This window comes from Parasteatoda tepidariorum, chromosome 11 (assembly GCF_982258835.1).
Source record: "Parasteatoda tepidariorum strain Cologne lab strain chromosome 11, Ptep-v5.0, whole genome shotgun sequence".
NCBI classification, from domain to species: Eukaryota; Metazoa; Arthropoda; class Arachnida; order Araneae; family Theridiidae; genus Parasteatoda; species Parasteatoda tepidariorum.
Window position 1 is genome coordinate 77,221,010 of NC_141765.1, and position 22,674 is coordinate 77,243,683.

A 22,674-nucleotide genomic window follows, 5' to 3' on the forward strand; every position below is an offset into this window, starting at 1 on the left:
TAGTAATAATTACTGATAAGTTTAATCTTAATCTAATTTAAATTAATTTAATTATTATCTATGCATTTTAGCAACTAACTTTTCCCTTTCAGCAAGCCTAGACAGACGGGCTTTAGTGGGAAACTGGGCATCATTTACTTGAGACAGCATAGATTGCTTCTGGGTAGCAGCTGGAGGTTTTCCTGGGACCTTGGATCCCTGGAGTGAGGAGTCAGTTTTACTACGTGGGGGCCACAAAAAGTCGTAACCGCGCTTCGTGTGTCGGCCAAACTGTAAATAGAGGAGTTCCCTTGTCTTCTGGTTTGGGTTCAAATTTACAAGGCTACGGAGTTGAACATTAGCAGTCGTAGACCTAAAAAATTGGATTGGCTGTTCAATGACGGTTATAAATAAAAATAAAATAGAAGCCGTGGTGTCTCCTCAGGAAATAAAGCACTCGTCCCCCAACGAGATATCCCTGGTTCGAATACCAGCGATGGCAGGGCTCACACCGACCACAGTGCTGACGTGAAACTGGTGGAAACTTGACTGTCAGGCTGGGAGGTTTTCCTCTCAATGTAACGAAAATGCGATCAAAAAATCCTCCCTCTCCCAATACTTGATTCAGGAGTCTTCTGGATATTGTTTAAAATTATAAGATCTTCAGGATTCTTCAAATTTGTTTATCTTCTGTCTCTTTCTGTGCCTGAACTTCATTATCCTTAATTTATGGACATGAGTGTATGTATGTGCTCTTCCTCGAGGATTTTCTTGATGTGCAGGTCTTCTTTATTTCTCATCTTAACTCCTGTTAAGAACTCGAAGGGTGTAAACTTTGTTGTTGAAGAAACAGTGCTGTTGATTACACGTTAGACTGCTGGTACATGCTTCAACTATTGCTGGGGTGGTCAAGGGATAACTTGGTGATGACTGAGATTATAGTAGCATATACTAAAAGAAAACACAAATATTTTTAATTCAAAATAGAAAAAACTTCTTTGAAAAAAATGCGCTAAAAAGCAGCAGAAATTTCAGAAAAAAGTAGCAATAAAGAAAAAGAAAATGAAGGAAATAAAAATGAAAATATGACCACCGAAGCCGACGTCTTCAGGGGGTACCGGCCCCGGTAGCCATAAAAACAAAACCATTTCTAATTGAGGGAGAAGCAAATGCTTAAATTAACTCCCTCAGTACCCCGATGGTTTTGCATAGAAGTCCAGGGAAAAAAATGCATTATAAATAACAAATTAAGAAAAGAAACTCAAACAAAATCATCAGAAAAATAAAAACTCACAAATTCACAGGTCAGACATCAATTTCTCAAGCAAGCTGAATGAAAAGAAAAAAGTAAAACCTAAAGAAAACAACGCCCTCTATTACAATGCGCAAAAAAAAAAATGTGAAAAATGTCAAGAGAAAGAAATACGTAATAAATTAATAGAATGCTTAGCTGGGGCTGCTCAGTCAAGACTTGAATTGCGCCCTGTAAAAAGAAAAAAACATAAAAACCTAGAATTCTTCAATCATTTTTTTAATTAAAAAATTAACATTACAAGAATTAAAAGGAAAATCATTATTACTCAAATTATTTAAAAAACAATTCACAGCTTGCTGAAAACTTTCAACATTATTGCAAACACTTTTGATTCTAACCAATTGTGAAAAAATTAAATTTTTAAATATTTTATTACACAAATTAGTATTAAAGTTACAGAAAAAAATAACTTTAAATTTAAAGCTTTTCTTTTATCAAAGACACCAATTTTAATAAAGCTGTTAACAATATCAATTTTAAAATCTAAATATTCAATCAACAATACAATACAATACAATTCAATCAACAATACAATAAAACAATCCTCATTAGTTTTCTTCAAGACTAAATCTCCAGGATAAATACTATAAATAAAATTATAATTATCACAATTAAACAAAATCAAATCATCAATATATCTAAAAACATTAAATTCATTATGCTCAAGAAATTTAGCTTCAAAAAAATGCAAAAAAATATTGGCAAAAGCCCCAGAAAAGGAATTACCTTGTGGAATTCCAATAATTTGTTTGTAAAAATCTAAACCATTAAAAAGAACATTCTCAAAAAGATTAAACCTACATAAATCCAACCAATTAAACTTATCAATTTTCTCATTAAATAAATACCTATCATAAATCTCTTCACAAATCTCAATAATCTTTCCATGTGGTATACTATACAAATTTTCGAAGTCAAAAGTATTAATGCTGGAGATATTATTATTAATATAATTCAAAACTTCAACATTACTGTTTATAACAATATTTTTCTCTTTTTTAATTTTAAGCAAAATAATTTTTAAAAAACTAAAAAACCTTTTACTAATATCAGAATTATAACTATTAGTACCACACGCTATAAACCTAAATTTAATCGGATTTTTATGAAATTTAACAATTGGAAATAAATATGGAAATGTAATCCTATTTAACTTAAATTTTAATTTTTTACTAAATGCAATAATTCTCTTTTCAATAACTTTTTTATCTTCTTTTAATTTTAAATAAGTATTATTTGCATTATCTTCTCCAATAATCAATTTTTTAAAAAAATATTTACACATAATACAGAAATTATTTGAAGCTTTATCTACAACAGTAGCAATAAATTTATCCTTAAGATTTTTAATTTTCCTAGATAAATCATAATCTATATAAGTACCTTTAGGAAATGAACTAAAACAGTTATTAAATAAATTAAATTTAACCCTTTCAATAATTTTAGCTTTCCACTCAGAAAAACCCTCAATGGGCCAATGATATTTTCTGGAAATTTTTGCGATAAAAAAATCAAGATCCTTTTTAATAGATAAAATAAAATCTTCTTTTTTCATTTTAACTCTGGTCCTAAATTTTGAACCTTTACTTAAAATGCTGATTAAATCTTGATCACCCACAATCTCCAAATTTCCCGTAATAACATGTCCATAATCATTATCAATAAATTTTGAAAAATCCTCTTCATTACAAAAACAATCAAATTTAGAAATACAATTAAGATTTCGACTTAAAAAATTGTAATTACACACCTTTTTTCTAAGCGTAGAAGAATATTTAAAAGCAGCAGAAACCTTAATTTGTTTTAAAGGGAAAAAATCAGAAAGACCATGAATAATCTGTGGTAACTTAGCAATTTCAAATTTCTTATCGTGAAAAATTAATAGTACAAAAAACCTTTTCAACTTTAGAAGTCTTATTAAAGAGCATATCAATTTTACTAACACCAATTTTTGATTTAATCAAATCCAAAACAATAAATTTAACAAGTTCAGTATCAAATGTAATTTTAGAACCAAAATGAATAAGGAAATTTTTAAGAACTTTATTTTTAAAACCAAAAATAAATTTCCTAATATTGAAAATATTATTCAAATTAACAGGTAAGTTGCAAAAATTCGAAAATTCATCAAACTCAATAACTTTACCTTTACTCTTTCCACCCCCTCTTTTATTCCTATATTTTGAATCAAAAACACCAGGAAAATCAGAAACTTTTAATTTATCATAAATACAATAATCTTCAGAATTAACATTACCTTCCCCATTAAATTTACTATTTAATCCATATGGAAAAAGAGTTTTAAGACTACCAATGTAAATATTTTCTAAATCAAGTCTATTACCTAAATTATCCCAAAAATCTAAAATAAAAAGAGCAACATTATCAAAATCATGAAATTGAAAATGCAAAATTTCATAATCAGTGGAACAATTACTATTGTTAAAATTTTTTATAGCAGACCTGTGGGAATTAATCCGCTTATGAAATTCAAGACCTGTCTGACCAACATAACACAAATTACAGCAATTGCACTGAATTAAATAAATAATATTAAAATTTTTACAAAAAAATACATTAGATTTGCTGTCAATCTGAGAACTATCAGCCAAAGGACAAGTTTTAAATTTTTTATTTTTACACTTCTTAAACATTTTAATTTTTTTTTATATTTTTAAATTTATTTAAACAAAATATATGACTTAGTAACTTTTTGTCCGAAGTAATCCCCAAATCAAAACTAACTTCAGTGCTCCTTGTTTGGGCGCGCGACGAGCCATGCGCCATGAAATAGTTATAAATTGTACTTTGCATTGATTTAAAATTAACCTAAAAGGAAAAACTAAATTAGACATATAAAACCTAGACATCCAACAAAACCCCTTTGACGTTTTCAAATATTTAGAAAACACCTAAAGCTAGAAATTAAATCAAATTAAATTTTTCAAATAAGAGAAAGCGCAAAACGCTGCAAAAACCAAATTTGAAAATTACAATACTAAAAGAAAACACAAATATTTTTAATTCAAAATAGAAAAAATTTCTTTGAAAAAAATGCGCTAAAAAGGAGCAGAAATTTCAGAAAAAAGTAGCAATAAAGAAAAAGAAAATGAAGGAAATAAAAATGAAAATATGACCACCGAAGCCGACGTCTTCAAGGGGTACCGGCCCCGGTAGCCGTAAAAACAAAACCATTTCTAATTGAGGGAGAAGCAAATGCTTAAATTAACTCCCTCAGTACCCCGATGGTTTTGCATAGAAGTCCAGGAAAAAAAATGCAATGTAAATAACAAATTAAGAAAAGAAACTCAAACAAAATCATCAGAAAAATAAAAACTCACAAATTCACAGGTCAGACATCAATTTCTCAAGCAAGCCGAATGAAAAGAAAAAACTAAAACCTAGTAATTTGTTGCAGTTTATAAAAGGCTTCTTTAGCTGTTGCTTTGACTGGATAAATCCATAAGAATTTAGTGAAAGCATCTACGACGGTGTAAATGTATTTGTAATTCTTATTCGTATTGGGTAGACCAAGAAAGTCTATGTGGTATGTATCTGGAGGAATGTCTCCTTTTGGGATGGGATGTAAGAAACCTTCTTGTTTTCCTACTTTACGTGATGAAAGTATACATGGAATGCAATTGGACATTGCGTTTTCAGCAGTCTTTCTTATATTTGGGAGCCAAAATTGTTGTTTAATTTATGTCTTCTGTCTTGTTGATACCAAAATGGCCTTTGTTGTGTTAGTTGAACTATTTGTTTTTGCATATCTTGAGGTATGACTAAGAGTTCTTGATTGTTTACTACTCTGTATAGGATGTTGTTTTTGTACTTGTAGTCTGTAGTTGGAGAATGTTCAATTAGTTGCCTTATGCCTTGTGTGTATTCATCTTTGGCTTGGGCATGGCAGATTTTCTGGGTTGTTTCGTCAACCTGGATTGTCATGACAGGATATCAGCTAAGAGCGTCAACATGCTTCATCTGTTTTCCTGGTCTGTGTATTATTTCGTATTCGAAATCTTCTAGTAACATTGCCCATCTAGCAATTTTAGGTGGCTGTTCTTTTTTTTACCTTGTCTTTTGGGAAGTTTGGCAATCTGTTAAAATTTTGAACTTGGTGCCGTGCCTACGAGGTAATGACGACGTAATGACGTATGATGAATATTTTTCTTCTCGTGGGGATGTTTTGTGGCTCATATAATGAATGGGATCTAGGCTGTGATCTAAATCAGATTGCATTAAAAGAATTGCGCCAACTCCTTTTGACGATGCATTGCAATGAAGCTATAAAGGTGAGCCCTGCGTGAAAAGGTGTAGCACAGGTTCAGTTGATAAGGCTTGTTTCAGCGTTTGGAAAGCTTGTTGCTGTTCTGGGCCAAAATGAAAAGGAACGTTGTCTCTAAGAAGATCACTTAGTGGTCGTGCAATAATAATTAATTACTGGTCGTGCATAATCTTTAATAAATTTTCTGAAATATCCTGTTAGGCCTAGGAATGATTGAACATCTTTAGCTGTTTGGAGCTTTGGAAAATTTTAAACAGCTTTTGTCTTTTCTGTGGAGGGACTAATCGTACCATTTTCTAAAATATGTCCAAGAAAAGTAATTTTTCTTTGCAGGAAATTGCAGTTTTTGAAATTAAATTCAAGTCCATAGTCGGAAGCTACTTTGACAACTTTCTGAAGTTTTTGAAGACCTTCGGACTCATCGTCTGAGGGAACAATCACATCATCTCAATATAAAATCATTGTCCCGTCTTCTAAGAGTTCTCGAAAAACAATTTGTATAAATCGTTGAAATACTGCTGGTGAATTGGAAAGGCCGAAAGGAACTTAGTTGAATTCAAATTGTTCATCTTGCGTCACAAACGAAGTGTATTTGCGGCTTTGAGGATGAATGTCTACGTGGTGAAAAGCATTTTTTAAGTACAGATTTGTAAAGACTGAAGCACCTTGTAGTCTATCAAAAATGTCTTCCATGATTCGAAGTGTATTTGCGGCTTTGAGGATGAATGTCTACGTGGTGAAAAGCATTTTTTAAGTACAGATTTGTAAAGACTGAAGCACCTTGTAGTCTATCAAAAATGTCTTCCATGATTGGGAGTGGAAATCTTTCTTTAATTAACTTCTTATTTAAACATCGATAATCAATCGCAATGCGAGTTGAGCCATCTTGTTTTTTACATAAGACTGCTGGAGCAGAATAATCTGAAGTGCTTTCTCTAATTATACCTTTTGTTTAACATTTCTTTAATTTGCTTATTAACTTCTAATTTCTCGAAAATAGATAGGCGGCGTGGATGTTGATGGACCTACATTTCATCTTGAAGAAAAATTTGCATTTTATAATTAGTGTTCTTAATTTTATTTGGCCTATAAGATTTAATAAGTTGTTCAATTTCGGCACGCGTATTGGATTCTAAATTAGATAAATCAACATCGGTGCAAACTATATTTATATTAGATAAACAATAATCCGTTTTTTCAATAAACGCATTTTTAATCTCTTTATTTTCCGGATTTGAAGAATTAAAATCGTTTGCTTCTGTTTCGGCAGACGAGAATATATCGGTTTCGTTCTTCGGATCGGATGTTTACACATCGGGAAAAGCCAATACCTCCTAGATGGAAGAAAGCCGAAGGACGCAAAACGATGACTCATACAGTTAGGCCCAGATTTGCTGATCACTTCTGACGAAGCTTCTCTTTTTCCCTTCTGTTTCTCGACACTTTTTCGTTACTCTTCTACTAATTTTTTACTTTCTACAAATTATTATTATTTTTTTTGTCTAGATTAAATGTTCTTAAATTGTGTAAAAATGCTTAATATATTTATTTGTTTTCAGAAATGATTAACAATTAGCGATCGAAATGGGCTGCAGGTGGCGTAGAGCAGAACTCTTTTCCTATGGCAACACTTCACATGCTTTCCCCATTAGCGTGTGGAAAGTCATAGAGGAAGGAAGTATGTCAGTTTCTCTCTTGATTTTCATATAGATTGAAATCTTTTAACTTGAAAAACTATATGGAACTGAAAACTACATTAAACATAGTTCTAAAGAAAAGTATTATGGAAATTTTAAAAAATATTCTTATTAAATAAAAAGGAAAAATATTAAGAAAAGGGAAAATATCGTAGTACATTCCTATACAACTGAAAAGAGGAGGAGAGGGAAGGGAGAAGGGCTAAATGCATGAAACTGGTCTCTCCCCAGATGGCGTATTCGAGTGTTGCGATCGCGAATAAATCAATTCTAACAAAAATAACTGTTGTGTGAATGAAAAAAAAAGTATTTTTAAGCATTAAATATCAGTTTTATTTTATAAATTGGAAAATTTTATCAAACTTTTTGTTATAAAATGTATGGATTAAAAACAAAGAAATATATTTTTAAAGGGATTTTACACATTTATTATTATTATAGTTTTGACATAAAACTAAGAAAGGGGTCTAATTTTTATAATATGATACTTACATTTTTAGTAGATGATTATTTTGGATTTTAATGATTATGTTTTGCATGTTATTAGAACTAGAGCATACGAAATAAAATAGAAATTGTTTATAAACAATGACATAAAATGAGCTTAAAAAAATTTAGAAAATCAAATGCAGTCTTCAAACAAGGTTTAGATAGTAAAAAAAAACATATCAAAAGCATGATTATAATTTGTATTTTTTTCCTGTGGAAGTGTGATTGTTAGAAGTGATAAACTAAAATTAAAGTAAGCAACCTTAGATAACAAATATTTTATTAAATAGCAAATTCAAAAAACGATAAATAAAATGCAAACACAAATTTTACTGAAATATGTTAAAACTTTCAGTAACATTTAAAAAAGTATAATTTTTACCCATCACACTGATAAACTAAAATAAAGTAAGCAACCTTAGATAACAAATATTTTATTAAATAGCAAATTCAAAAAACGATAAATAAAATGTAAACACAAATTTTACTGAAATATGTTAAAACTTTCAGTAACATTTAAAAAAGTATAATTTTTACCCATCACACTGATAAACTAAAATAAAGTAAGCAACCTTAGATTACAAATATTTTATTAAATAGCAAATTCAAAAAACGATAAATAAAATGTATTTACTGAAATATGTTAAACTTTCAGTAACATTTAAAAAAGTATAATTTTTACCCGTCACACTGATAAACTAAAATAAAGTAAGCAACCTTAGATAACAAATATTTTATTAAGTAGCAAATTCAAAAAATGATAAATAAAATGTATTTACTGAAATATGTTAAACTTGCAGTAACATTTAAAAAAGTATAATTTTTACCCGTCACACTGATAAACTAAAATAAAATAAGCAACCTTAGATAACAAATATTTTATTAAGCAGCAAATTCAAAAAATGATAAATAAAATGTATTTACTGAAATATGTTAAACTTTCAGTAACATTTAAAAAAGTATAATTTTTACCCGTCACACTGATAAACTAAAATAAAGTAAGCAACCTTAGATAATAAATATTTTATTAAATAGCAAATTCAAAAAATGATAAATAAAATGTAAACATAAATTTTACTGATATATGTTTAACTTTCAGTAGCACATTCAGTAAAACATTCAGTAAATTCAGTTCATTAACATTCAGTAAAAATAATTCTAATGTCATTTAATATCTCTTTTCTAATGTCATTTTCCTTGAAATGCATCTCACATACCTATAACAAAATGAATACAATATTTATATGTGCATTTAAAATAAATAGTACATACTATATTCATGTATGAAAAATTAATAGATTTTTGTAGAAAAATTAATAGATTTAAATTTCATAATCAAATAAAAAAAATTTTGCTTTAAGCAGTTACAATATATTACGGTCAAACAAAAATGTTTAAAGTTTGAGCAAAAATTTAATAAAATACTAAAATTATTAATATTTTTATAAAATAAAACTCTATAAAGATAACTATATATTACAATAGTTTGCGATATGATTGATAAGAACAACTTAATTATTATAAATAATTTATCCACAATTTAAAATAATTTACTCTTAGTAAAAATATAATAAAGAAGCATAATTAAATTTTTAAAAATAAAAACAAATATTACTCACTTTAGAATTCTTTGCAACTTCAAAATCTCTTGGCATGGCGGCAAGCCATTTCTTACGTATTGGGAAATCCAAAATTTCATACTTTTGTACCATCAACTTTGTAAAATCCTCTGCAGTTTGGTACACAGCACTCATATGCAATTATTCATAACACTAAGAATTAAATTAATGCTGACATTTATAACATTTGTAGAATAAATATAAATTTTACGAAGAACGTTGACACCAGAACACCGACGGTTGTTTACAAATTCAAATCAAAAATATTCGCCAATTGGCTGAATGCCGACACAGGTTATAATACTTCAGAATATCGCCAATGGCTCGTTTGATCAGATTCGGAGTTTTTCGTAAAAATAGCTACCCTGACTGGTTTCCCTCTGGGCCTAACTCTACTACGTCATCATCGCCTATAGTAACCCGTTGTGAGGCTCGATTCCTTTCTATTGGATTCCTTTACATTGGATGTGACGCAGCTATCACGTGATCGGTCAGTTTCCGCTTCCCTATTAGGCGCAGACGTCATTGAATCAAACTCATTTATTTGTTTTTCAAATAAGTTTTGAGTACTAACAAATTTTCGGTTTCAGTTTGAAAAGGGAGTTGTTCATTCTTATTCTCAATCTCAAAGAAAGACTGACCTTCGTCGAACTGACGCGACTGTATTACACCCTTGTCAGATCTATTTTTAGATAATGGTTGTTCGTTTTTAGGCAAAGGAAATGTAGTTTTAGAATAAGGAGAAATCATATTTTCTTTTGAAATTCGATCATTTTTTTTTTTTTTTTTGCTTCATTTAAATCATCCAAAATATTTGGGGGAATTATTAGATCACAATAAAGATTTTTACAAACAGCTGCCGTCACTGTTATGGGGTTTTCACGAAAACTTGGAAGCTCTAATTTTATTTTTGAAAGTTCAGCTTGTACTTCATTTCCGAAAGCACAAGTTAATTGAACAGTTCCGACACTTTTTGTTTTGGAGGGAATTAAGTGTTCTTGGACGCAAATAATGTTGGCTCCCGAATCAACTAACGATTGAACGACTAGTTTATCATTAACGAAAATGTTTTCCTATTGTAATTCATGCTTAGATTCATTAAATATTTTAGCTTCGACTTTGCAAACAGGGTCTCGATTTGAGTTAAATCTACGATTTGAATTAGTTTCGTTTCTGTGAAAGCTTTCGCGCGGATCATTTCGTGATTGGTATTCTGCAGAATATCTCTCGTATGAATAACGATTAGAGCTTTGAAATGAGTTATTTTTTTGCTTGTTGTCGAACGGTTGTTGACGGTCGTTTTTTATTGGGCAAAAGATTTCCGTTTCGAAACAAAATATACATCGCATTCTTTCGCGAGTTCGGTTGGTTTAAACCATGTTTCGTTTTGGCGTATTGCAATATGTTGTTGCGTTTCACAATCGAGGGTAGAAAACAATTTATCGGCTATGCTATCATTAATTCGCACAAGCTTTTATAATCATTAACGTTACGAAGGTTACAATAGTATTCTAAAGAGCTTGTCAATCTTGACGAAAATTGTACGTGTGATTCATTAGGTAATCATTGAGCTCTTCGGAAATTGATTCCTGGGGCGTTGGCTGAAATTCTCGTAATATAATATTTTTAACTTTTTCATAATCTTGGAGTTCGTTTTCTGAAATGTAAAGTAAAATACTATTCGCTTTTTCACTGAGAATATTTATTAATATATCCGATTTGAATTCTGGCGGAACATTTTTGGTTGTAAACGCGCGTTCTAAAGAACGAAAGAATAAAATTTTCGGGTTTAGTGGGAGTCGGCATACTAAGTGTTTTAACTGATTTAATTAGGCTTTCGAAATCTAAAGATGATGTTCTAATTATCGCGTTTGAGTTTTCGGAATTATTTTGATTTGAGCCGGAGTTAATTGATGCTAATTCGATTTCTTTTTCGATTTGGGCTAACTTGATTTTTTCTTTTTCGCATTGTTCTGCTTCTTTTCTCGATTGTTCTGCCTCTTTTCTTTCTTCGACGATTAAATAAATCATATATCTTTAACAAATTCTGGTTCATTTTTGAACGAATCAGTTTTTTCTATAATTTTTTTTTAAAGAAATAATAGTAGCATTTTCTGGAACAACTAATCCTAATTCCTTGACGGCATTAATTAAATCGTCTTTTTTAGTATTTCGATACATGCTTGATAATAAAAAGGGTTGATCCTACGTGGTTTGAAGATATCGGTGTTTGATGATGACGTTGATATTTGGTGTTTTCGCTTATATAAGCTATCCGTTTGTTGATATATGAGTATTCACAAGTGGTATTATAGAATGTCACAACTGTTTCACACGATGATAGGAATTCACTAGTTCACGTTTATCGTTGTTGACGTTGGATGCAATGACTTATGTAGCAGAGAAGTATCAAACTGATAGTTCGTTGAATGTAGATGAAGAGATTTCTTAATTATGAACGGGAAATTGGTCACACAGGCGGGAGAATTGGCCCTTGATGTAGAACGTAGTTGTTAAAGATATTTCTTTAGGCAATTAGGCAGGGAAATAGGACTCTTGAGTTGATATTTTGCTGTAGAAAATATTTAGATCTGGAAATGTACAATAGGCTGTGGAATTGGCCTTTTGAAGTTGAACATTTGTCAGCAATCGTTCGTTGCCCTTATGAAAAAATCGAGGTATAAATGAGGTATAAACGAGGTATATTTGAAAGGTATAAAGGAGGTTGTTATTTAAATACGTCGTTAAGGTTGAAAAGGGTGCAAATGAATACCTCAAAATCAACCTCAAATATACCTTAAATATAGTACCTCTAGAGGTATATATGTTTCAACCTGAGGTGTTTAATTTTACATCTGTGGAGAGGAAGATATTTACTACTTTAAAGTGTTTTATTTTCAACCTTAGGTTATTACTTATCAGCCTGAAGTATATTTTTTTACACTTGTGGAAGTATTTTTTCAACAACCTAAGGTGTGTCATTTTACACTTCAGGTTATTATAAATCAACCTCAGGTGTATTTTGTTCTACCTCAGGTAATTATTTTTCAACCTCAGGTATATAATTTTATGCTTGTAGAGGTATATATTTATCAACCTGTGGGGCGTCGTTTTCCACGTCTGGTTGTTATAAATCAGCCTCAAATGTATTTTGTTCTACCTCAGGTAATTATTTTTCAACCTCAGGTATATAATTTTATGCTTGTAGAGGTATATATTTTTCAACCTAAGGTGGGCCATTTTGCACTTCTGGTTGTTGTAAATCAACCTGAAGTGTATTTTCAACACTTGGAAAGGTTATTTTTTATTAGCACCATGTGTTCCATGTTCTACCTTAAGTTATTATTTCGTAACCTCAAGTATATATTTTTCTATTTTTAGAAGTATTAATTTATCAACCAAAGATGCGACATTTTACACTTCAGGCTTATGTAGCTCAACTTAAATCTGTTTTTTTTTTTAGCACTTACGAAGGTGAGGTGTTATACGGACCACCTAGTTTATTAATTTTTAGACTCATATAAAAAATATAATATATATAAAGATATTATTTATATTATATGAAGAATAATGTATATCATTATATTTTTTTCACTAGTAGAGATCATTTATCAACCTGAAATTTTTAATATTAGACCTTCGGCAGTAATTGCTTCTTTTGTTAAGCTATAAAAGAAAGTTTCAAATGCATAATTCTTCTATAATTTTAATAGATTGATTTAAATCATCTTAAAATAACACTTATCCAAATTCTACAGTTAGTAAAAATTATTTATGGGAACCCATACTTCGTATTTTTAGAAGATAGTTGTCAAAGGTGCTTGAATTTTTAAAGCTATAAAACTACAAATTTAAATAATTAGTCAGCTGAAATTCAAAGTACTTTTATTTAAAACTAAAATTTCACTTTTTTTACAAAGCAACAAAATTATTTTAAATACTGTTTCCGTCTACATGTTGAAACTTGTAATTATTGGAACCTAAAAGGAAAAAAAATATAAATTAGTAGGAAAGTCATATTTACAATAATAGTGGCAGGTTTTAAAATATTAGAAAGTATTTTTTTTATGATTTAAATTAACTGGATGAAATTAATTTTCCTTTTCAGATAAATAGTATTACTCTTCTGCCATTTCTATTCAATCCTCGTAGCTAAAAAGCATGACATGTATCACAGCCACAAAATAAAATACATTGAAGACAGTCTTAGCAACATTTACAGAAATTCAAATATACAGGGTGTCTATAAAGTCACAAACCCATTTTGATGTTTAATAACTCATAAAATAATAAAGATAGATTAAAATTAATAACATAAATGATTTGATAGACTCAAAAAGTTTCATGACCCTTGTCAATGAACTTCCACGTGTGCGCCCTTCGTCGCACGGAGAATATCAAGTCGATAGTCAATTTCACGCCAGGTAGCGGCAAGCATGTCGGCATTCACTGAGGGTATTGCGGTTGTAATTCTGGCTTTTAGGTCATCAATGTTCGACACGATCCTCCTGTAAACATTGTCTTTTATAAATCCCCAAAGAAAAAAGTCCAGTGGCGTTATATCAGGTGATCTGGGTGGCCAAGGGATTGGACCTCCTCGCCCAATCCATCTTCCCGGAAAATGGTCATTCAAGGAACTACGAGCGATGATACCCCAATGAGGTGGTGCACCATCTTGTTGCAAAAAGACATGTGGCTGAAGCTCTTCTAGTTGTGGAAATACGAAGTTTTCCAACATGTCTAAGTACACGACTGGTGAGACCGTCTTTTCTGTAAAAAAGAAAGCTACCTGGCGTGAAATTGACTTTCGACTAGATATTCTCCGTGCGACAAGGGGGGCAAACGTGGAAGTTCATTGACAAGGGTCATGAAACTTTTTGAGTCTATCTAACCATTTACGTTATTAATTTTAATCTATCTTTATTATTTAATGAGTTATTAAACATCAAAATGGGTCCGGGACTTTATAAACACCCAGTATAATTCCAATCTTATTATGCAATTTTAACACTTTTTATTTTTCTATACATCTGTAACATTATGGTACTTGTAAGTTTAATAATTAAATTTCTCTTTTTCTTCCATATTTTTTCTATATTATTTTCTGCTCTATATTTTTAAACTTTTTGTCAGACTTCATGAAACTAATAGCTTTTTTTTAAATTTTTGACGTTGATTCTGAAAAGGACTTACGTTATTGCGAATCACATCAGAGTTTCTTAAAAAATAGTTATTTTAATATTTTTAATCAATGTAATCAAGAATCAACAATCGTTTAATAAATTAAAATGTTAAAGTTATGTACCAATTTTTATTCTTTTTTTACACTCAATCGAGAAGAACAAATTACAAGCTGAAATTTGTGAGTAATTTTATGTGAGGAAAATGCCTAAGAGAGAATGATTTGAAATAATACTTTTAAAATAAGTTGAGTATACTATCTCCTATATAACTTGTAATACCGAGCAGAATAAAACTAATAGTTAGTTGTTACAAACACTTGTTTAAATATAAATACACATCCCATAGGATGAAATTCAAAACAATGCATATTACTTTCAACCATAAATGTTTTTATTTGCAATTGATTTTATTGCTAGTCTCTTCTTCTAGGCCGCTGCGCATGTGCTATTTACAACCTAGGTCATCTCAGCAATATCAGGGAACTGTATAACTTTGTATATATATAAACAATATAAACTTTGCAACAAATATCCAAACGATAAGCATACAGCTATAGTAGAATTTCAAAGCAAAATTGCTATTTTAAAAATCTTTCAATTTTCAATGACTTATTTATAAGAGAAATTATGAACATTTTTCTCAATTAATCAGCGTGCATACTGTTACGTTAAAACATATACATTTAAGCAAAATAAAAAGAATAGTTTTATTTCAATAAATTGCAAACAATTGGCGATCGAAATGGGCTGCAGGTGGCGTAGAGCAGAACTCTTTTCCTATGGCAACACTTCACATGCTTTCCCCATTAGCGTGTGGAAAGTCATAGAGGAAGGAAATACGTAAGTTTCTCTCTTGATTTTCATATAGATTAAAATCTTACAACTTGAAACACTATATGAAACTGAAAACTGCATTAAACATAGTTCTAAAGAAAAGTATCATGGAAATTTTAAAAAATATTTTGATTAAATAAAAAGGAAAAATATTAAGAAAAGGGAAAATATCGTAGTACATTCCTATACAACTGAAAAGAGGAGGAGAGGGAAAGGAGTAGGGCTAAAAGCATGAAACCGGTCTCTCCCCAGATGGCGTATTCGAGTGTTGCGATCGCGAATAAAATATACTGTGCATAACCTGCTGTAACGATTCACCAGTAACGTTACCCTAAACAGCGACGAGAAATATTTCGATTGTTCTCTCTTATTGCTAAGCCTACAACGATAGCCTCTAAGAATATCCTCCAACTTAAATTATTTAAGATCAGGACGTGTCTTTAAAACAAAAATAATAAAATTTAAGTTTGAAAATTGAAGCATATTTGATTAAAAGTGATAAAACTAAATTAATAAATGTCAAACACACACTTACCGAATTTCGAATAGACTTTCGATTGTCAACAGACACGCCATTTGCCGGCTCGCATGGAACTCTGGGAAGTGAGCTAGTTAATATGAAGTGTACTTTAAACAAGCTTAGCTGTAAATAAAATGACGTCATACACCTCAATAAATACCTCACTCTCTGCAGTTGAAATAAGGTATATTTTTTATACCTCGTAAATACCTCACTATCGTTAGTAGAAAAAGGGTATATTTTTTATGCCTCGTAAATACCTCACTCTCGTTAGTTGAAATAAGGTTGATTTTTTTATACCTCATAAATACCTCTTTTGTTACAAGTGTAAAAAAAACAACCTCGTATACCTTAAAAATCACCTTAAGTGAATGAAGATGATTTGAAGTGAATTTAAAACAAGCTCAGAATAAGCTTAGGTATAAATAAAATGACTTCATATACCTCAATAAATACCTAACTCTCGTTAGTTGAAATAAGGTAAAAAGATTTTATACCTCAAAAATACCTCTTTTGTTACAAGTGTAAGAAAATAAACCTGGTATACCTTGAAAATTACCTTATCAGTCTGGATGATTTGAAGTGAATTTTAAACAACCTCAAAACAAGCTGAAGTATATGCAAATCAACTTCGTACACCTTAATTACAACCTTTACAAGGTATAATTTTTATTGCTGTTTTCTCTGCAACCTTAAATATACTTCAAATATACCTCAAAACAACCTTAATACCTCAAAAATACCTCAAATCAACCTTAAATTTTCGTAAGGGTGTTTTCAAAGCGGGAATTTGGCTTTTCAGTTTTGGCGGGAGAATCGGCCTTTTGAAGGTTAATGTTTTTCAGCAATAGTTCCTTGTTTTCAAAGCGGTAAATAGGCTTTTCAGTTTTGGCGGGAGAAATGGCCTGTAAAATTGTTCGAAGATATTTTGAAGTTTGCTGCGGGGTTATTGGCCGACTTATGAAGTAGAGTTATTGCGCCTTTTTGTTTAGGCAACTTTCGCTTTTAATTTCAAGCATCAGGTTCTACGATGACTGGGTCGAGCCCCCATGTATAAGACGGTAGAAAGGGATAAAAAGAAAGAAGTGGACGGTTGAACATTTATTTATTAGCGGGAAAATCATAGCCGGTTACATCTTAAAAACACCTCCTTCTCTCAGCCTATCTCCTCTCAGAAAAAGCGGGGAAAACTTGGTGGCAAGAGAGAGTTGAAACAGCAACCCATAGAGGGCGTTGCTGGCTGAAGTACATGTATGGAACACACACACACATATATATATAGATAAATAAAGAGAGAGAGTGGCTGCACTGCACCAGAAAGGGTAAAATATGTATTTTCTATTTATATTTCTTAACACCTGAAGAAGTAAATTTAAAAATATATAATTGTTCAAAATATTAAAATTTTGCGAAATCGCTATAAGAAAAATATTGCATATCGGCGCCCACTAGCATAACAAGCATATGAAACGTACTCTCGCACATGCATTAATGTATTATCACAAAAAAAAAAAAAAAAAAAAAAAAAAAAAAAATCCACGAATATTCATAACGAAATAAACTTTGACAAATACTATAATAAATTTATTGGCATATATTTCAATTTACTCAATATCATGGCGAAGCAAATCTGGTTTTGAAATTTTTAAATTAATATAATATTAAAAAAAACTTGTAAAAATATGTAAATCATTATTAAGTGAACTATACTTCGGTCGTAACAGGAAATTCAGGAAACTCTTTAAACTGCATCTAAGTTATATTTTCAGAATTCTCGTTAAAAAATTAAGTAAACAGAGTAAATCCGTTAGACATCTCAACTTAAGAATCGAACTTTGAAATTTGTCGAATCACTAATGAGAAAGGAGGAAAGAAAATCAAAACTAGTTTGATTGTCTGATGCAGTTTGAAAGTGTTTCCAATTATCATCTTTTAACTCCTTTCTATTAATATTTTAATGCACTTCTTCTTCACTAGTTATTTGTTAGATTTCGATAGTATTTTTATTTTTTTCCTCATTTAAATATTTAGTTGTAATCCTTAAAGCGTATATTTTCCCCTTCATTTTTAACAACGAAAGCTTGAACGGCTAAAATATCAAACATGCTTTGATGATTTTAATCCCGCCTTATTTAGACCACTAAGGAATATACCTTTTTTTGCCTTGTTTTCGAAGATTCAAAGAATTTAATAATAAGGACAGTAGCTCCTATGAAAATTGCTTGAAAATATTGAATAAGTAAAAGTTACCGGGAAAGAATGAGAACTATGCAAAATCTACCAATTACATTGTGAGTTTCTCAACTAAAAAAATTATGAAATTTTTTTATTATTATATGCAGTCTCTGGTCAAATTATTAGATGCACTATAAGACTATATGTAAAATCTTAACTATCAGGTCATACTATACAGTTTTATTGTTTTGACGCCACTCAAACCGGTTTGCACTTGCTTACGTTCGTGCATCAGTTGGCAAAATTGGGCGATATATAATATAAATTCGACGATTGGATAAATTAGACGATATATTATATAAATATTACGTATTTATTACGTCAAGTATTACATTATTATATTATAATAATTAGACCAAATTATTAGACGCACTGTAATGTTTTAATAATGACATGTTTTGCGCGAGTTTATATGCGAGACTTTTATATTTAAACATACATGTAATGGGTATTCATTCGAGAGATTTTTTTTATATACTTTCTATTTCTATTTATTTTTAACGTATTGCATTACAATGTTAACCAATTGTCAGTCGCGTAAAAACAATAGATCTGTATAGTATAACCTGATAATTAAAATTTTATATAGAATCTTATACTATGTCAATTAATTTGGCTAGGGACTGTATATGCATCTGAATATATTAAACAGATTTTTCAATAATATAAAACAAAAAATTTAATGATGTCGTCATCGCTATTTCTGTAAATTTTCACCGAGCGTGCATAACTATTTGATGAAACAATATGAAATTTTACACATTTTTAAAGGACGAAGGACATTGAAGAACATTCGGGTATCAAAAGGTTGTTGATGCGGTCATTAATTTTAAATTATTTTGTGTCAATGAAGAATTTTTCGCTTCGTAATTTAGTTTAGTAAAACACTATTAGCAGGATGATTTTTTTGGTTTTGCGTCAACAGCCTATCTTAGTCGCAATTCATCGTGGGCATAATTCGTCGTAAGCATAATTCGTTGCAGACGCGTCGTCGGAACATCTCGTTGTTGAGAATTTGTGGTTTTGATAAAATACACCCAGGTTATAAGGACAAAACTCTTGCACTGTCTATAAAAGCTAAGTAAATATTTTATTTATACCAGTTCAAAAATTACGAAAGTACCTAAGAGGGGAGGGTTTTGTTGTTGTAATTCATTTATGTCGCACTAGAGCTGCACAATGAGCTATTGTCGACGGTCTGGGACACATCCCTGAGGATGATCCGAAGACATGTCATCACAATTTTGATTCTCTGTAGAGGGCACTTCCGCTTCAGTAGCCCGACGACCTGCACGCGAAGTCGAGCACTTTACGGTAGAACAGTTTAACGAGGACCTATACCGCACACCCTCGGTCCCTACGCAGACTGATTCAAGTGGTCACCCACCCGCACACTGACCTTAGCCAGTGATGCTTGACTTCGGTGATCTGCTGGGAGCCGTGTCTTAATGAACAGACTGCGGGAGAGATTTGTTTATTGTTACATATAAGGGGGAGGAAATGCAATAAATTAAAAATGATTGTTGTCCTTAGCATAATAATTTTGTGAAAAAGATGTATATTGGTTGTGAAATATTTTTTATTTAGCATTTATCTTAGCTGAGAAAATATTTATTGTAACGTCTCAAGAAATATTTTACTTAATTGTATCAACACATTTTTCACAAGAAATGTCTGGATTAATGATTGGTTGAAAGACAAACTTGTCCAAATTGCAGTACACAACTGATTCGTTTATCTTGGGCTGGAAATTCGAACTTGCGAAAAAGTGTGGGAAAGTTGAACAGGCCTGTCCCATTTTTTATAACATTCTACGTGGCAAAATTGAAATTTTTTCATTTCAATGAGCCTGAGAAAGTGACATTAAAAATTTCAACTTCTAAACATTTTTTTTCACCTGTCTTGCACTTGCAACCATGTCGGCAAGATTTTTTTAGGATACTCTAAACACCAATTTTTGATAGAATTGCATTTTTACTTCAGAGTCATAAATCTCTGTGAAAAAATGAATGTGAGAAAATGAAACGAAGTTTTGAAAAACAGCCACTCGAAAAACAAAAAATAACATGCATGTTGGGATTGTACGTGACTGACTCACGTTCTTAACCTCCAGATACTCCAATTAACAATGAGAATTTATTTATTTTTTCATCCCGAAAAGGGATTCTGCTGGAGTATTTTTTCGAGTGACTGAAAGTCACTCGTAAAGACTATGCAAAATCGTCAATTTCGAGTGAACAAAAAATTAGTTGTACTTGCTTTATAATAATCTTATGTAAAACTGTGTCGTTTCAACATATACAATTAAAAAAAAAATATATTATTAAGAATTAACGCACCTTTTCTAAACAATATTTCTTTTTTTGACGAATACTTAATGAATTTTTAGAGTAAAATGAAATTTTAAAAACAAAATTCTAGATTAAATTTTAATGGTAAAATGATTAGGTTTAAATTTTATCCCAAAATAATTTGCAGCTGTGTTAATACAATTAAAAAATGCAGGAATCTTTTTATTCAATGCTTTTTTATTTAAAAATCTATTATAATAAAGAAATCGAAAGGACCATGTTGCTATCATGGGGTTGGCGAACGAAGCGAGCAATAGAAGAGCTTCCATTGTGTAAATGAGAACGGTATATTTGTTTGCCTGATTGCATCTAGGTAACGCTATCTCTTGACTAAAAAGGGTACAAAAATTCAACCAGTTCTTAACAAGTAATTAAAAATTAAATTGGGGAGAAGCAATTTATGTATGACGATAGAGCAGTGTCTTTTTTCATCCTGCCAGTCAATTTTGTACAGTTACATCATTCTTATTACCATATATTCAATAAAGATGCGCATTTTGTTTGATTAAAAAAAAAGTAAACCAGAAAATAATTTTATGTAAAAAATAATTTAATGTAAATAATTTTATGTTATGTTTTTATACTCTTATTATTTATGCCCTGATAGATTTTATATTCTTATTAATTATGCCAGGGATTTTTTACATTATTATTTATTCTCTGATGCGTTTGCTGATTTCTATGTCGAATTCACCACTCCCCTTACATAGATTTAATTTATTGGTTTAAGTCCCATGATATAGAAGTTTAAATTAGAAGTGTGCATTTAGCAATTTTCCTTACTTGTTTAATTTTCAATATTCATTTTAAAGGTACTTAAAAGAATAAACATATCAGGGAAAGCAAAATAATTCTGGTAAAATTCTTATCAAGTGGGATGGGGAAGGAAAGAATAAATAGAATAGTCTATGGTACAATAGATATTTGCATCAATGGTAATTGTTAAAAATATGAAATGAAATATTCTTAAATAATATTTTTTTTTCATAAATTGTAATGAAAAGAGTCTTATGGATCACACTCTTATTCATTGAAAATACATTCCTTTCCTTCTTTACAATGATCGGAATGAAATTGGAAACCCCATTCGTAACGTAACCCTTAACGTAACAGCTATAATGAAAAAATCCAGACCTTTTTAGAGAGTGTGTAAAAGTCGATGAAAGAAAGGAATTTATGAGCTCCAAAAATAAATCAGAAATGTTAAATAAAGCTGAAGTAGCCAAATCAAGTAAACATTAATAACGATTAAGCGATAACGATATTATCGATGATAAAATCAGCCAATAATTTTTTTAAATTTAATTAATAGCAGCGGCTGCTAAGCAACGTCCTTCCTATTTTGATTAATATCAGCTGAGGCTTAGAGAGCTGTAAACACGACTCAATATCAACACGCGACTGCTGGTTGCAGTTCAATTTCTGCTCATATCATAATAAAAATAAAAACCTTAAAACGATTCTGCATGTTCTTCAATTGTATAATAAACTAATTAAAAATATTTATAGTTGAACTATGGTAAAGGCCTGTTCGTTTCTGTTGCAATCATTTGATTTATTTTAATGTTATTTTTAATTGGTGTTTTTTCTTTCAGCATAAACTGAAATACTCCCAAAAAGAAAAAGTTAAGCAGTTTATTGCTTTTACACAAACTGGTGAAAAAACAGCTATTTATTGTCTTTCACAACATGATTGGAAATTAGACGTTGCGTCGGACAATTATTTTCAAAACCCTGAAGTGTATTTCCGGGAACAAAAAGTTTCAGTGGACAAAAAAAAGTTAGAAAACTTGTATTCCAAATATAAAGGTGAGATTATTTTTAGCTGTCTTGGAACAGCTAAAATTGGTGGGGGTTTCATTTGGGCACTTCTAAAATATATCAGCAAATTAATATAAAGGCTGATGGACGAAAGTTGTATGAGTAATTCTATCAGCTCTGATATTTAAATAATGTGTTATGTTTCATCCATTCTTGTTGAACTTGAATGAATGGGGTATTATAACTACATAAGAAAGTGTTTATTATAGAAATTATGATTTCCGATAGCTGCTTGAAAATCTTTATCTTAAATACTACAAGCTGCAGAGTAATAAATATGTATTCTACCATTCTCTTTGAGTGAATGTATTTTATGCAGTAATATCTGAAGGTTTGTGCAATAGTA

The 22,674-nt window shown here is 30.5% G+C and overlaps 1 protein-coding gene across 1 annotated transcript in view; it reads left to right on the plus strand.

The window, feature by feature from the left end:
* The first annotated feature begins 21,860 nt into the window (after positions 1-21,860).
* The window catches only part of SCCRO (defective in cullin neddylation 1 domain containing SCCRO), a 68,225-nt gene continuing 67,411 nt past the window's right edge, over positions 21,861-22,674 (plus strand). The window contains exons 1-2 of the mRNA XM_016072130.4: positions 21,861-22,026; positions 22,103-22,316. Of these exons, the coding sequence (XP_015927616.1) occupies positions 22,024-22,026; positions 22,103-22,316 (217 nt within the window). The 5' untranslated portion in view covers positions 21,861-22,023. The remainder of the gene's footprint in view (positions 22,027-22,102; positions 22,317-22,674) is intronic.